At 46.6% G+C, this 17809-nt stretch overlaps 1 protein-coding gene across 1 annotated transcript in view; it reads left to right on the plus strand.

The window, feature by feature from the left end:
- Nucleotides 1-12336, plus strand: part of SH3TC1 (SH3 domain and tetratricopeptide repeats 1) — a 53355-nt gene extending 41019 nt beyond the window's left edge. The window contains exons 16-17 of the mRNA XM_032767244.2: nt 10197-10393; nt 11637-12336. Of these exons, the coding sequence (XP_032623135.1) occupies nt 10197-10393; nt 11637-11894 (455 nt within the window). The 3' untranslated portion in view covers nt 11895-12336. The remainder of the gene's footprint in view (nt 1-10196; nt 10394-11636) is intronic.
- Nucleotides 12337-17809: the final 5473 nt, after the last annotated feature.

A 17809-nucleotide genomic window follows, 5' to 3' on the forward strand; every position in this document is an offset into this window, starting at 1 on the left:
CAAGCACAAACCAGTGAGACCACATAGTTTTGCAGGTTTGGGACGATTCCCAGTGGCTGCGAAACTTTCGCATGCATAAGGGCCTTGCTTTCCCCTGCCCTGAAACGCCAGAATACCAAGATGAGAGCAGCCCTCACAGTTGAGAAGCGAGTGGCAATAGCCCTGTGGAAGCTTACAATACCAGACAGCTACTGGTCAGTCAGGCATCAATTTGAAGTGGGCAAATCTACTGTGGGGGCTGCTGTGATCCAAGTAGCCAGCGCAATCAAACAATCCATAAGCTGCTCTTACGAAAGGTGTGACTCTGGAAATGTGCAGGTCATAGTGGATGCTTTGCTGCAAGTGGATTCCCTAACTGTGTGGGGCGATAGATGGAACCCATATCTACTGTCTTGGCACTGGAGCACGAAGGCACCAGTATGTAACGCAAGGGTACTTCAGTGGCTTGCTGCAAGCACTGGTGGGTCAACAAGGGATGTTTCACCAGCATCCAGCGTGGGATTGCCGGAGGAATGGTTTCATCGCTCGGGCGTCTTCAGGAACACAACTCTGTTAACGCTGCGGCAAGGGAATACTTGCAACCAGAAATACAGTTGGGGATGTTGAATCCTGAGTACCTGGAGACCCAGCCTACCCTTGATGCCATGGCCAGGAAGCCAACACAGCAGCCGCGCGTTGGACAGTAGTCAGAGTTGGTTCAACACAGGCTGAGCAAGTGGCAGATGTGTGTAGAATGTGCATTTGGCACCGCAAGGCACCCGCTGGCGCCATTACTGACTCGCTCAACCTAGCAAACCAATTGTCCCCATTTTTATTGCTGCTTGGCTGTGTGCTCCACAATCCTGTGAGAGAAGGGGAGACCTTTATGGCGGGTGGGAGCTTAGGCGAATCACCTGGCTGGCTGTATTACATGCAGCCAGACACCCAGGGAATTAGTAAGAGCACACCAGAAGCGGTGTGATCAGGAGCTTTGAAAACAAGTTTCATCATGGGCTCAGGATCGATGTGACTGCCTGTGTTTGTTGCCCCTTGTGACCCCCCCACTGCCCGGATTGACTCCCTTCCCTGTATAACAACCCACCCTCCCCCTTTCCGATTCCGAGCTTGCTTTCTAAGGAAATAAGTCACTATCGTTTAAAAAATCAGTGTATTCTTTATTAATTCATTAAAAAGGATGAGAGAATGACAAGGTAGCTCCAGTTTGGTTTGGAAGAAATCGGAGGGAAGGAAAAAAGGCACCTAAAAATTTCAATTAAATACAGCCTGTGTTTGGGCGTCCACAGGGGTGAGTGGGCGGGGTGCACGGAGCGCTCCCCTATGCGTTCAACATGCTGGAGTGAGTGAGGATTATGGGAACATGGTGAGGTGGAGACAGGGGCGCGCGGCACTCTGTGATTCCTGCTGCTGTTCCTGAAGCGTCCACCAGATGCCAGAGCATGTCACGTTTGATCATCGACAGGCAGCCCAGAGTTGGCATCCCGCCACCGTGATCTTCCGCAGCTACCTCTCGATCGTCGTTAGCTTCCTTCTGTCCTCAGTTCACTTGGCATACTTTCCTGTAATTTGATACCGACGTCCTGCCATCATTCAGATAAGCTCTTCATTGCGAAGTGATTTCCGAGAACATTTTTTCTCACATCTTTTTTTTTCCTGCTGTCTTATCAGCCTGAGATAGCCACACTTCGGGATGGAGTAGTACGGAGGCTGAAAAAAAAAAAAAAAAAAAAAAAAAAAAAAAAATTAAAAATATTTGCAGCTGCATGAGCGGAGCGGAAAGAAAGGGGAGAAGTATTTAAAAAGATACATACATAACAATGTCTTATACTCTTTCTACGGTGACATCCACTATTCATCTTTACATACACATGTGTTGATCCTACAGGTCGCATTTGCATTTTAATATGAGTGATCTCTTCTCTTTTTGCAGCTTTGGTGTTAGAGATCTCACAGATGCAGGTCCAAGCATCAGAATTCGGCTGCATGCGGCCATGGTAAGCCATTGTCTTTCGGGCTTCTGCAGCCTTCATATATCCAGCGCCCTCCTTCCCAAATAGCAAGCAAAGCCTGTTGAGTGCTGCTTCTTTCCTGTTAACATGCAGCAGCAGAAACCAGTCCCTCCCCCCCCCCATCCCAAATCTCTGGGATGATCGCTTTACCCCTGGCACGTCCTCCCCCACGCATGCTGGTATCATGGAAGATGGCTGCTAATACCCCCCTCCCCCACCCCCACTGCGTGGCTGGTATCAGGGAAGATCCTGCTAGCCAAATGCGAAAAAGCTCAGCGCCAATTTCCACCTTCCCTCCCCCCCTTGGCTAACTGCAAGGAAGGATTTCTTTTAAGCAACAGGCAAACAGCCAGTAGGAATGGCCATCTCTGTCCCCTTAATTAAATTCCTGAATTTCAACCAGGTTACCATGAACGATATCACTCTCCTGAGGATAACACAGCGAGATAAAGAACGGATGTTGCTTGAATGCCAGCAAATCACCGGACCATAAGCAGCTAGGCTTTGTCATGCAATGATACCAGATTACTTGCTACATGCATGGCGTGGTCAAGTGTCCTACCATGGAGGACGGAATAAGGCTGCCCTGCCAGAAACCTTCTGCAAAGGCTTTTGGAGTACCTCCAGGAGAGCTTCATGGAGATGTCCCTGGAGGATTTCCGCTCCATCCCAGACATGTTAACAGACTTTTCCAATAACTTACTGGCCGCGAATGCATCCCAAGTCCTCAGGGCAAATTAATCATTAAAAAACTTGCTTTTAAACCATGTTTTATATTTACAAAGGTACACTCACCAGAGGTCCTTCCATGGCTTCATTGTCTGGGATAGTGGCTTGGAGGCTGGAGGGTAATTCCGTCAGGGTGAAAAAAAGCTCCTGGCTGTTGGGGAGAACGGAGTGCTGTGTGCTCTCTGCAAGCTCGTCCTCCTCTTCCTCCTCCTCCTCCTCCTCCATCTTCCCCATCTGCAGAATCCTCAGCCATGGTTGAGATTACCACCCCCACCTCGGAATCCACAGTCAGGGGTAGGGTAGTGGTAGCGGACCCCCCTGAGAATTGCATGCAGCATGTAGAAGCGGCATGTTTTCGGCCTTGCCTCGGACCTTCCGTTTGCTTCTTTGGTTTTCTGTTAGGCTTGTCTGAGCTCCTTGACTTTCACACAGCACTGCACTGAGTCCCTGGTGTGGCCTCTCTGCATTATGGCCTTAGAAATAGGAGAGGAGTGGATACTGCTCTTCACTGCTGCAGCATCACGTCTACCAGCAGCATTCAGTACACATAGGGTGACATTGAAAGGAGTCAAGATATGATTTCTTTCCCTTTTCTTTCACGTGGAGTGGGGAGTAAATTGATGAGCTATTCCCTGAACCACGCTGGACAATGTGTTTGAACCTACAGGCACTGGGAGCTCAGCCAAGAATGCAAATACTTTTTGGAGAATGCTGGGGACTGTGGGATAGCTGGAGTCCTCAGTACCCTCTCCCTCCCTCCATGAGCGTCCATTTGAGTCTGGCTTCCCATTACACTTGTCACGCAGCACTGTGTAGCCTGGAGATTTTTTTCAAATGCTTTGGCATTTTGTCTTCTGTAACGGAGGTCTGATAAACAGATTTGTCTCCCCATACAGCGATCAGATCCAGTATCTCCCATACGATCCATGCTGGAGCTCTTTTTGGATTTGGGACTGCATTGCCACCATGCTGATCAGAGCTCCACGCTGGGCAAATAGGAAATGAAAATCAAAATTTCGCGGGGCTTTTCCTGTTTACCTGGCCACTGCATCTGAGTTCAAATTGCTGTCCAGAGTGGTCACAGTGGCACACTGTGGGATACGGCCCGGAGGCCAATACCATCGATTTGTGGCCACACTAACCCTAATCCAATATGGTAATACCGATTTTAGCGCTAATCCTCTCATCGGGCAGGAGTACAGAAACCGATTTAAAGAGCCCTTTATATCGATATAAAGGGACTCGTAGTGTGGATGGGTACAGCGTTAAATCGGTTTAACGCTGCTAAAATCGGTTTAAACGCGTAGTGTAGACCAAGCTTAGGATGAATTCCTTCTCGAAGTCTGGGGCTATAAGTACTGGATGGCAGCATAGGGCTGTGCTTAAATCTGCAAATGCTTCTCCTGTCTCATCAGTCCACTTTACTATCTCGGGGCCCCGAGCTTTTATCAGATCCGTCAGTGGCCCCGCTCTTGTGGCAAAATGAGGGATGAATCTCCGATAGTATCCTACTATCCCTAGAAATGCTCTGACTTGCTTTTTGCGGACTTGTTGAGGCCAACCTTGTATTGCCTCCACTTTGTTCCATTGGGGTTTCACCAAACCTCTCTCTACTACATACCCAAGGTATCTGGCCTCAGCTAGTCCTATCACACACTTGAGAGGGTTAGCAGTGAGGCCGGCCTTCCACTGGTTCTACTTTTCCTAGGTGCGTTTCCCAGTCAGGTCTATAGATGACTATGTTGTCTAGATAGGCGGCGGCATACTTTGCATGGGGTCGCAGTAACTTATCCATAAGTTGTTGGAATGTTGCAGGGGCCCCATGGAGTCCGAAACGGAGGACAGTATATTGAAACAGGCCATCGGGTGTAGAGAAAGCACTCTTTTCCTTGGCATTCTTGGCCAGGGGAATTTGCCAATATCCTTTGGTCAGATCCAAAGTGGTTAGGTATCAGGTCTTGCCTAATTGATCAACTAGCTCGTCAATGCATGGTATCAGATAGGCATTGAATTGGGATACGTCATTCAGTTTCCAGAAGTCGTTGCAAAACCTCAGGGTGCCATCAGGCTTGGGGACTAGGATGATAGGGCTGGACCACTGACTGTGGGATTCTTCAATAATCCCGAGTTCCAGCATCTTCTTCACTTCCATCCTAATTTCTTCCCTTTTAGCTTCCGGTATTCGGTACGGTCTTATCATAACCCTTACTCTGGGGCTGGTGACAATATGATGTTGGACCAGTGTCGTACGGCCCGGTTGTGTAGAGAACACGTCCTGGTTCCGGTGGATCATCTCATTGACCTCTGTTCGTTGTTCTGGAGTTAATTTAGGAGATATCTTTACCTGCCCCTGTGAGTCGTCTGTCTAGGGTTCAGCTCCTCAAATGACCAGACATGTCTCTCGGTCACGCCAGGGCTTCAGTAAGTTGACGTGGTAGATTTGCTCTGGCTTTCGACGGTCTGGTTGTCTGACCTTATAGTCCACCTCCCCAATGGCTTCCACTATCTCATATGGTCCATGCCAGCTGGCTAGCAGTTTGCTTTCTGCTGTTGGCACTAGCACCATCACCTGTTCCCCCGGCTGAAATCTCCGTACTTTTGCCTGACAGTTGTAATATGTCTGCTAGGCCTCTTGTGCATTTTCCAAATGTTCTCATACTATAGGGGTTACTCGAGTTATTCGCTCTCTCATCTGTGTCATGTGCTCAATGACATTCATTCCTGGGTTGGGTTGTTCTTCCCAATCTTCCTTGGCGATATCTAATATCCCGCGTGGGTGGCGTCCGTGTAGTAGTTCAAAGGGAGAGAAACCAGTGGAGGCCTGGGGGCTTCCTGTATAGCAAACATTAGATACGGTAGAAGGGTATCCCTGTCTTTTCCATCCTGTGCTACCACCTTCCGGACCATACTTTTAAGGGTACAATTAAACTGCTCGACCAGTCCATCTGTTTGTGGATGGTAGACTGAGGTCTGTATAGTCTGGATGCGGAGTAGGGCACATAAGTCCTTCATTAATTTTGACATGAAGGGGGTTCCTTGATCTGTCAGGATCTCCTTAGGGATGCCCACTCTGGCAAAAACCTGTAGTAGTTCTTTTGCTATTGCCTTGGATGTGGGGTTTCTTAAAGGAATGGCTTCTGGATATCGTGTGGCGTAGTCAAGGATGACTAGTATATTTTGGTGGTCCTGTGCTGATCTTTCCAGTGGGCCCACTATGTCCATGGCTATCCTCTCGAAAGGGACTTCAATAATAGGCAAAGGGAGTAATGGGGCCCGCAAGTAGGGTCGGGGGCTATCCAACTGGCATTCAGGTCAGGAGGAACAATCGCGCTGGACTTCTGCGTGTATCCCTGGCCAATGAAACCTTCTTAGGACTCTATCCAGTGGCTTGTCTACCCCTAGATGTGCCCCAAATAGATGACTGTGAGCTAACTCTAGTACTACCCTTATGTGTTTCCGTGGGACTAAGAGTTGCTCTACTTCTTCCCCTCATATTTGCTCTATCCTGTACAAAACATCACGTTTGAGCACATAATATGGCCTTGGGCCTTTGATCTTTCCTTCCACAGGTACACTATTTACTTCCACTACCTCCTCCCTCACATTCGCATATAGCAGATCATTGGCCTGGTCCAGCCTGAAATTCTCACGTGCGGTACCAATCTGACCTAATTCTAGGGGGCCTATTTCTACTCTTCCCCCCGGGTTGCTCCTACTTGGGCTAGGAACCGCCTCTGAGTCCTCTCTGGCCTGAATTATCTCCTGGCCTCCTGAACGGGTTCGCCTACCCACAAGGGAAGTTTTTTGATTCTCCGCTAGAATCCTGGTCCCTAATCTTTTATGTGCCCTCCTTTCCTGCCTAAACTTTTGGGGTTTCCCAGGGGATGAGAATAACTCTGGAGCAAATTCGGCAAACATTGATGTGAGGCTATCTGTAGGTGCCTCCGTCTCAGCCTGGGGATTGCTACCCTCCCGTGGCTCTGTTGGGGTAAGTAAGCTCTCAAACCCGGGGAAGTCCCTACCGATTAAGACAGGGTAGGGGAGCTTGGGGATCACCCCTGCAGTCACCCTGGTAGTATTCCCCTGGATCTCAATCCGTATCAGGATTGTGGGGTAGAAATTCATGGTGCCATGAATGCACGTTACCTCTGTGTTTTTGGCCCGGGTTAATTGGTCTTGCCCCACCAACTTCCCCAAGACCAGCATGACAGCACTCCCAGAATCTATTAATGCTATGGTCTTAATACCATTCACTTTTACTGATCTTGTATACCCATGTGAGGTCATTGTGACCCCTACCAGGCTGATCAGGCCACATTGCTCCCCGTAATTCCCCAGATTACACTGCATAGGTTCTTCCCTGTTGGGCCATTGGGCTGCTATATGCCCCAATTCCCTACACTCATAACATCGCCCCCTTATTCCAGTTGCACTGTCTGCCTGGGGCTATTTGGCCGCCCCCCCACCTCTCTTCCCAAACCCCCAAGTCCCTTCTTGTCCTCGGGCCATTCCTTGGTGTCTTTCCTCCCTGTTACAGTTCTCCTGTAGTTCTCAACAGTTTGGGGTTTTGGGTTTGGGGCTGGCTTCCTGGATTGCTGTGTCTCCCCGCCTGGGGTCTGGAACAGTTCACGGGCTGCCAGCTGTCTTTCCACGAGGGAGACCAACTCATTGTAGGTGGAGGGGTCATTCTGCCAACCCAAGCCCAGAGACCTGGTGATAGCCCCCTCATATACTGGTCCAGTACCAGGAACTCCATCATCTTCTCAGAGCTGAGGGCCTCAGGGCGCAGCCATTTCCGGGTCAGGTGGATCAGATCAAACAATTGTGATTGGGGTGTCTGGTCCTCTGTATGCTGCCACTCATGGAACCTCTGGGCTCGCAATGCCGTCATTACTCCGGATCTGGCCAGGATCTCTGCCTTCAGCCGGGGGTAATCTGCTGCAGTCTCTGCAGCCATATCGTAGTAGACCTTCTAGGCCTCCCCACGCAGGAATGGGGCAAGGATATCAGACCACTGATCTCCGGGCCAGGACTCCCACAGGGCTGCTCTTTCAAAAGCCAGGAGGTATGCCTCCACATCATCCTCCTGTGTCATTTTCTGTAGGCAATGGCTGGCCCGTATGGTCTGGGTCCCTTCACAGTTGCGGTTCGGTTCCATAAGGGCCTTCATCTGGTTCACCAGGTCTTTCAGCAGGGCCCGATCCTGGGCAGCCTGACTCATCAAGAGATGATTAGTCTCCTGCTGCATCCGAGTCGCCTCCTGTTGGGCGATTGCTTGGATCCGGGTAGCCTCCTGCTGGGCCGCAGTGGCTTGTATTAGGGCCTTGACCACGTCGTCCATCTTAAGGACGGGAGGGTTTTGGCTAACCCTGGTTTAAGTCCCCAGCGTGCAAATCCCACTGCTGACACCATGTGGCTTTCCAGAGCAGTCACAATGGTGCACTGTGGGATACCACCCAGAGGCCAATACCATCAAATTGCGGACACACTAACCCTATCCGACATGGCAGTACCGATTTCAGCGCTACTCCCCTCGTCAGGGAGGAGTACAGAAATCAGTTTTAAGAGTCCTTTATATCGATATAAAGGGCTTCGTTGTGTGGACGGGTGCAGGGTTAAATCGGTTTAACTCTGCTAAATTTGGTATAAATGCATAGTGTAGACCAGGCCTTATTGTATACCTGAATCTGCTAGATTCCTGTGTTTATGGAAAATTCACGGCGAAATTAACAAGTCCCTTGTTCTCCATTATCTGAGTGCCTCACGACTTTTAATGTATTTATACTGTGGCAAATTGCCAGTACTATTATGATGGGTCTCATGCTTTCTCTTCTTTGTGGGGGGGGGATGTTCAGGGCGCCATTTCTTGCCCCTAAATTGGAATATTAATTACCCCTCTAACGTCCTAGAGGAGGGGAGTGGAGAGGGAGGGACCTGGGCCAGCCCTCTACTCCAGGTTCCAGCCCAGGGGCCCTGAGGATAGTGGTGAACCACTTGAACTGACAGTTCCTTCCCCTGGACTACTTCCCTCTCCTGCCCTTCAGCTTGTGCGAGGCTTCCTGCCCTCCCTCTGCACAAGCCAGATGCCCCTTTCCTAGGGTCTAGGACTTAGCCCACCACAGCACTTCTCCAAACTGTTCTCTGCTCCAACACCAATCCTGTCTGCTCCTACTCCCACCCTGTCTGATTGAAGCAGGGGTTTTTATCATGTGACTGGCTTCAGGTGCTCTAATTGGCATTAGGTGCTCTAGTTAATCTATAGCAACCTTTCTTCCCCTTACAGGGAATAAGGCTCCCTTCTAACCCTCTCCTGCTGCCCTCTGGCTATACTGTATCACAATACTCAAAAGACATCTGTGAGGTAGGGAAGTGCTATTACCCTCATTTTACAGGTGGGGAAATGAGGCTCAAAGAGACTAAATGGCTTGCCCAAGGTAGCACAAAAAATTTGTGGTAGAGCAGAGGTAGAATCCAGGTCTGCCAAGTCACAGGCTAATGCCCCAACCACAGGATCATCCTTCCTCTCCTCCTTTCACATAAGGAGTGATTAATACTAATTAATGACAAGTAGCCATAAAGTGCTATCTAGGGCACTATCTGTGACTCCTTCCTTTCTTCAGTGGTGAATAGAGCTGATACACACAAGTTCTTTATTGATTTTTTTATTTGTCAAAATTTGTTACTTCCCCCGAAATGTTGGTGATGTCTAACTTACTGAAACATAACATTTTTCTACTGTTAAACATTACTGTTCAACTCTAGAACCAGTTGAAAGAACAGAAATTTTTGACAAAATCTTTGATCAGAATTTTTTTTTGGTGGAGTGGGGGGATTGGTGAAAATTGTTGATAGCCTTAATTTCAATAACAATTTCTATTTCAGTCACATCTAGTGATAGGATCTCAGATCTTGACTACATTCTTACTAACAGAGATTATCTCCTTTTGATATGGGGTATGGTATCACCAACCATAAAATATTAGATAATCCAACCAGTGCTAAAAAAACCATTGTTCGATGCTAGAGTCCTCACAAAGACATGTGACATACCCACTCTCTCACCCAAATATTTAATCATAAACCTAAAAAGGAATCAATATGTATCTTCCATAGGCTGGAAAAGAAGAAAAAGAGCAATTGCTATCATTTTTATTTTCAAATATTTTAAAGGCAATCATACTGCAATGTTTGTGTGGGGGGCGGGGGGGGTGGATGGTGGTGCCTCTAACTACTTAGATTCAGCAATTCTTACTTAGAAATCAGAACTGCTGTATTTGGCCTTGGGTTTAGTCAGACAAAGTGATTTTATATTGAATAAAGTTTAATTACCAGAACTAAATAAAATGAAAAGTAGAACAGAAATAATATTTAAAGCAAAACATCTCACATTATCCCAGTGTGAGAAATGTATCTCCTCATTGTCTCTTAGATTGTATCCTGATTCACATGTTATTTCATTAGGAAATCAGCTAAATGAACGAATAGCATATCACAGACTGGCTGCTATCCATCATCGCCTGGGTCAGTGTGAACTTGCTGAACACTTTTACTTAAAAGCGTTGTCCCTTTGCTCCTCGCCTCTGGAATTTGATGAGGAAACAATGTATTATGTGAAAGTGTATCTAATCCTAGGAGACATTATATTCTATGACCTAAAGGTGAGAAATATTTTTATTGACTGATTTTGCTGTAGCAGGTAGGAGCTGTGGTTGTGGACAAGGATTCTATTATGTTGGGACCTATGCAAACACAGAACAAAAACAAAGTCCCTGCCCCAAAGAGCTTACAATCTGAGTTTGAGAGAAAAGGCAACAAATGGATACAGACAGATAGACGGGAGAATACAAGGACACAATGAGATAATATTGGTCAGCACAATAGACTGTGGTCTCAGCGTGCCAGCATCAGATCGATTTTTCAAGTTTTTTGTAGGCATCATGGAAAAAGAGAGTTTTGAGGAAGGTCTGAAGGAAGTTATTGAAATAGTTTTGTGGATGTTTACAGGGAGCATCTCCCAAGTGTGAGGGGCAGCATGGAATAAGAAATGGAATGAGGTACTCAAATAATAACTGTGGAAAATATGTTTTATCATCTTGTGTGTCAGCCCAGACATTTCACCTGGATAATCCTGCTAGCCATGTATTTTGAGTGGAATAGCTCAGAGCTGTGGGGATTAGATAGCTCAGTGCATTTTTAATGGACTAGAGAGCTTTCTAGTACCTGATACAAGTTCATCAAGGACAGATTTCTAGAATACTGTTTATGAACTCTCATACCTATTGGTGCTCTTGGTAGAGAGACCAGGGACCAAATAAACGTGGAACCTGAACTGCCATCCTCCTCCCCAGAGGTGGTCCCCCCTTGTTCTGGACTAAAGTATAGTCATGGTGCAGTATGGGGAAGGTGGTTCCACTGTCTGTTCTGTGGATAAACAAAGTTTGCAGTTTTCACAGCTGTCAATCCAGCACTTTTCACAAACACTACATTCACATTCACAAAACAGATTTAAAAAAAAATTCTACATACATTAGACAGAGAAAAAAGTAATACTGATATGTTGAAATTGAATGCTATTGTGTAGAATAACCTATAGATAGGGTAGGTAAAATATCTGAGAAAGCATTAGAAAAAAGGATGGACCATACAACAAGATCTCAATAAAGATATGGAGAGAAGAGACTGGTTGATAGCTATCTAAGGGATAGAGTGGGAGTTCAGGGCCTAATGTGCTTAGATGTTTTAAAAAACTCACTAGGCACCTATCTGCATCCTGAATTTTGCCTGAGTACAGCATTTAGGATTGGGACCCAAATTATCTCTTGCTTTGATATCTAATAAACTACGGCTCGGAAACCAGGTTTGTGTACTACTTAATATAACGTATATACTTTTTTATTTCAGGATCCTTTTGATGCAGCAGGATATTATCATCTGGCACTTGCAGCTGCCATGGACTTGGGCAACAAAAAGGCTCAGTTGAAGATTTATACAAGACTTGCAATAATCTACCACAATTTCCTTATGGATCGGGAGATGTCTCTTTTCTTCTATCAAAGGGCAAGAACTTTTGCAACAGAGCTTAACGTTCGGAGAATAAACCTGGCACCTGATCAGTATTATAAGAATGCAACATGGGTACCTGTGAAAAATGTCATGTGAAAACCTACCAGGAAGCTAGAGAAATATCATTTTGGTTTTGTCAGACAACATAGAATGTTTCTTGATATACTATATTGTACATAATGTATATGGAACTTCAGAGACACGGGTTAATGTCCCGGTCTTGACAACAGTGGGCCAGATTTAACTTTTATTGACACATGTGCAACCACATTGTCTTCAGTGGAATTGGAGATGTACATGTGAGGGTAGAATTCAGCCTAGGAATGAACTAACTAAAACACCCACCCACAAACTTTTTTGTATTAGAAGAAATTTTCTGGATTAATTGCTTAAGTTCCTGTTTTTGAAAACTCCTACAGGTCTTAGAATGTGATAAATTATAAGTATGTAATGAAGTGTGGTAATAAACCATTGTAGAGTGATAACATTCACTAGATAATCATGACCCCTTTTGTATTTAATGAGATCAACACCATTAAAATAGAGCCTAGGTGCTTTTGAAAATCTTATTAGGCACCTATTTGCATCTTTATGCACTTAATACCTTTAAAAATCTGGCCCTTAAGCACTTGAGTGCCTAAATCCCACTGACTTTCAATGAGACTTGGGCTCCTAAGTATCATTTGAAAAGCCTAAGCCACTTGTGTGCTTTTGAAAATTTCACCCCAGATAAGATGGGTTTGATTCACTATTCATTTATGTTTCTAGGAACATGGAAAATCTGCTGCTCAGAAGATACGATCTGGCCACATCCTTTAATATAGTCTGGGAACTGTGAATATCTGAACTGAGCAGTCAGTTTTGATATTTTCCTAGGTTATGAGAAGTTGAAGGTCTTGCCGTAGGTCATTAGAAAGGTAATTTCTCCTAGATTTATAATAAATTTCCAGATTCAAACTATTAACCTAGTGATGCAACAATCTGGGAATTAACGCACCCCACTTCACAGCTGAGTATCACAATCTGCAAACTTGAAAAACTTCAGCAAAAGTGTCTAATTATGAACTCTCCAGAATCAGGAAGATTACTTCTCTGCTCATTACTTTGCCTCATGTCAATTTCTCACAGCCACAGCACAAGTCAGTTTTCAGTTCCAAGTTGTCAGTCAGAATAAATATAATTATAGCAATTGGAAGTAGAGAGAGTCTATCGTCAGGCTCCTATTCCAGGAAGAGAAAATATACTTCATCTGAAATTCAATTTTCCTGTAAAGATCCATCTTCATGTTTGCATCACTGCTTCCTGCTGCTGCCCTGGCACTGCAGACTCCTACTCACATAGCATTTCTGTCCCCTACATTAATTCATCCTTCTGAAGTGAGAGAGTGCTTATGCGGTGCACAGCACACTCTGGATATCTTACGCATTTCCCTGAAGCCAGTTGAAAAGCCCAAGAAATGTGATCAGTCCTCAGCAGGTTTTTCGAAAGGCAGCAGCTGAGTTCTGTAACAGCTCTGATGGCACAGGCATGCTGTGTTTTTGTGCAGTGGCAGGTTAAAAATGAGTCCTAGGCATCCGATTTCAAAGAAAGATTCATGCTTAGGGTAGAGATGAGTGAATGGCATTTAGGCATCAAAGCTCCTTCTCACCCTGCTTGAGATCAAATCATCTTGGTCAAGAACGGCAACAGTGAATATTTCCTAGGACACCTCAGTGTGAATGTCAGAATTTAGGGGGGAGGGAGTGGTGTGGTCTGAAGGATAAGGACAGCATGTTTTATTGCTTTTAACAAGGTGACAGCAGTGTTAGTTGAGGGATCTTGGAACGTGACTGCAATTAAAATTATTTCATTTGAATCATCTGTCTTATTAGGGCAAGAATATAACTTCCTAAGCTTGTTAAGTGGTCAGTCTTGCAACTCTCATGAGGTGCCTCACTGCAGTCAATGTCATGCCTCAACATGAGTAAATGGGCCTCACATGTGTAGATTTCCTCTTTAAAAAGTTTTCATAGCGTATTGTAGAGCAAGCTACTGTCACATAAATGGCCAATTGTAGGTAGCTAAACTGAGGAGTCTTTCTTCCATTTCAGTGAAGCAAATGGGCAGAGCAGCATGGATTTCAGCACATCTGTGAATCCAGATGTCTTGCATTATAACCCACATGAGAACTTCTTTGCCTGGAAAGCCAAGGAGAGGTCTCTGCCAGTAGTTTTTGAGGGTGAGCAATAGGAGGAGCCATAGGATCTAAGACTATGAAGATCTGGTGGTCCTAAAATCCAGCACAAGTTGTGTAGAAGGGCAGGAGACACTATTTTATTTTAAAAGGACACAGATAGAAGGCATCTCTTAGGCATCTCTTCACCTATTGCATCTGCAACTGCTGCTGAAGCTCAAAGCAGATCACAGAGCTTTCTGTGCATGTATTTCCCAGCCTAAATACAACCTGAGATCTCCTTGCACTCCCTGGCAGAGATACAGCTGAGCACATTTTTAAGAACCTTCTCTAATAAATATTCTTACATGCCAGAGCTTGTCATTTGGGATTTATCATTTTAAAATCTAGTGTAGCACAGCGTCCTGCCCTGTTAAGGGCCTGTCAACCCAGTTCAGTTAGCCCTACCCTGCTATACCTGTGTAGGAGGTAGGACTTTAAAGGCAGAACATTTAGTGGTTGCAGGCATGCTGGGGATAACACACGGGCTGCTCTGATATGAGGCAAGAAGCTGGACTCAAGCTAGGAACTAGCAGAGGGTTATCACCTGCCAGAGTCCTTGTAGGAGGGTAACTCTGACCCACAGGGCTGGTGCAACCATTTAGGCGGACTAGGCGGTTGCCTAGAGTGCCGAGATTTGAGGGCTCCAAAAAGCGCCCCCAATTTTTTTTTTAAATGGTTGAGCAGCCGCTGCTGCTGGGACAGAGGAGGAGTCTGAGCTGCCGGTGGCAGCCGGCAGCCCAGGGTCTCCCCTGGGTCAGGCCGCCGCCACAGCAGCCAGCAGCCCAGAGCTTAGCGGCAGGTTCTAGATGTTTGTGGTGCTCGAGCACCAGCAATATTCAGGGCTGGGGGCCCTGCTCCAGCAATATTTGGAGCTCGGTCTCTCCCCTGGCCCTGCCTGGATCGGGCCCCGGCCCCCGCGGGTCTCCCCCGCCCACGCCCCACGGGGTCCCTGCTTGACAGAAAGCAGCGCAGCATCTCTCCCCTGCCTGCTTCTGTTGCTGGAGTAGAGTGGCTCCCTGCAGAACTACTGTCTGCTGCCCCAGGGTCCTAGTGCCCCCCATCTCCTACTGGCAGGGCAGGCTGCCCTTACTCTGTGCTTCCGCCCTCGCCCTGAGCCTGTCCAACACCCCAAACCCCTCAGCCCCCCACACCCTAATCCTCTGCCTCAGCTCTGAGCCCCCCTGCAGCATGAACCCCTCATCCTCAGCCCCACAGCCCTCATCCCACACCCCAGCCCTCTGCCCTAGCCCTGAGCCCCTTCCTGCATCATGAATCTCTCATCCTCAGCCCCAACCCTCATTCCCCTGCACTCCCTCCTATCCCCAAACTCCCTCCCAGAGCCTGTACCCCTCACCCCTTCCTATCCCCCCACCCCCAGCCTGCACCCAAACTCCATCCCAAAGCCTGCACCCCTCACCCCCTCCTGCACACCCACCTCCTGCCCCATCCCGGAGCCTGCACCCAGCACCCAGACTCCATCCCAAAGCCTGCACCCCTCCTGCACCCTAATCCCCAGCCCAGGACCTGCACCCCAGAGCTCCCCCCCAACCCCTCCCAGAGTCTTAGGCAAGTGGGGGCGGAGTTTGGGGGGGCAGGTTCTGGGCACCACCAAAATTTCTACAAACTTGCCACCCATGCCCCTGGGTCAGCGTGCCACTGGCAGCCTGGGGGTTCCACTGCGCAGTTGCTGCTTCACTTCTCCCGCCTCCCAGGCTTGTGGCATCAATCAGCAGTTTGGCGTCGCAAGCCTGGGAGGAGAATTAGAGCAGGACAGTGTGCTTGGGAAGGACGCGGAGCAGAGGTGAGCTTGGGTGGGGAGGTACCGCAGGGCTCCTCGGGCCAGAGGGTGGGAAGCTGCCACAGGGGCGGGATGCACACTTCAAGGCGGGGAGCTGCTGCAGGGCTGGGGGGGCGCAAGGTGGAAGTTTTGCCTAGGGCGCGAAACTTCCTTGCACCGGCCCTGCTGACCCAGATGGATGATTGGAGCTTGGAGCTAGTGGTTAAACGGTGTTAGACAGTGAAACAGGCTGTTGCCACTGCTGGTAAGGAAGGGGTCTGAAGGTTGAGCCCAGCGGGGCTGAAGACTCTCTTTTGTTTTAATGTCGGTTTTGGACATACACCAAGGCACTCTGTTTCCCTGGAAGGAATTGAATATCAAATCACCTCTATGGGAGCTGTAGGCAGAACCATTTTGGGGAAAACCAATGAGGTGGAAGTGCCTCAAGGCTGGATCTCGCTGCAAAGGGGCTGCTCTGGGGTGGTGAGTGTTGTTCAGATAGGGTTATAGCTGTATCGGGTATTGCTGTAGTAAATGATCACATCAGTAGTGCACCTCTACCTCGATATAATGCTGTCCTCAGGAGCCAAAAAAACTTACCATGTTATAGGTGAAACCGTGTTATATCGAACTTGCTTTGATCCACCGGAGTGTGCAACCCCCCTTTAACATTTTCTGTTCATTATCAAATACTTATGTAAAGAAGCTGTATGTTAGAAATGACATCTGAGCAGTTCTTGTGCTTCAGAGAATGAGCTAATTTCTAACTGTGGATGGGAAATTATTTTCCTTCATGCATAATAGCAGAAAGTTTAATTGATCAACTGCTTTGTTTTTTCCCCATGCTTACTGTAGGTGCATCGGCTGTCAAAGCCCAGGATGAGCTAATGAGTAGTTATGGAATGTCTATTCCTTTTTTTACTGGTCCATGTAGAATGATGCACATGTTACAGATATCCGGCCTAAGCTTTTCTTTCTTTACACCAATTTTCATAGAATATAAGGCCAGAAGAGATCATTATGATCATCTAGTCTGACCTCCTGTATAGCACAGGCCAGAGCACTTCCTTGAATTAATTTCTGTTTTAACTAGAGCATATGTTTTAGAAAGATATCCAATTGTGAGTTAAAAATTGTCAGTGACAGAGAATTCACCAAGGCCCCTTTTAAAAAAATGGTGCCTTCTATTCAGTCTGAAACTGTCTAGTTTCAACTTCCAGTCATTGGATTCCGTTATACATTTGTCTGCTTCACTAAAGAGGCTACTATCAAAGTTTTGTTCCCTATGTAGGTACTTACAAACTGTGATCAAGTCACCCCTTAATTGTTTGTTGTGTACTATTGTAAACTTTATTCTTTTCAATGAAGTTATTCCTGATTTACCAGTGAATACATTCTTCTAATAAGTTCAGTCTTAGTAACCTTTTTCTCTGATTTTAGGAATGCAGTATAGAATATTTGGCATCATTTTTCTTCATCCACAAGGTGGCAGTCTCTAGCTTTAAATAAAACAGACCTCCCACCAGAGTGTTAAAATAAAGCTTGGATTCAAGATAGAAACAAAAATTGTTATAATTAAAAAATCTGCTGACATCAGCTTGAAGTCAACAGATGCTACTGCTGAAGAATCTATTCAATTTAACATTTGAAACTAATTAAGTTTGAATAAAGTAAAATATAAGGGCCTAACAAAGAACCACAATGCATTTGGTGGGCTTGATTCTGATCTCAGTTACACCATATCAATCGGGAGTAACTCCACTGAAGTCCTTGCAGTTACACCAGTGGGAATGGGTTCAGAATTAACCCAAATTTCTCCATTCAAAAGGGAAAGCCAGCAATATTCCATCTGCCTGGTTTGTTTTACAGTTACATAAATGGCCACATGCACTGGGTTATTTTTTGTCTTGCAGCACACAAATAAAACTACAGATTAGTATGGGTGTAGAATGTTAGGGCTAAGTTGCTCAAGTGAAGGTTGCTGAAGACTCCCATCAAAGTTAATGGGAGGCTTGCTCA

The sequence above is a fragment of the Chelonoidis abingdonii genome, chromosome 5 (genome assembly GCF_003597395.2).
Source record: "Chelonoidis abingdonii isolate Lonesome George chromosome 5, CheloAbing_2.0, whole genome shotgun sequence".
NCBI classification, from domain to species: Eukaryota; Metazoa; Chordata; order Testudines; family Testudinidae; genus Chelonoidis; species Chelonoidis abingdonii.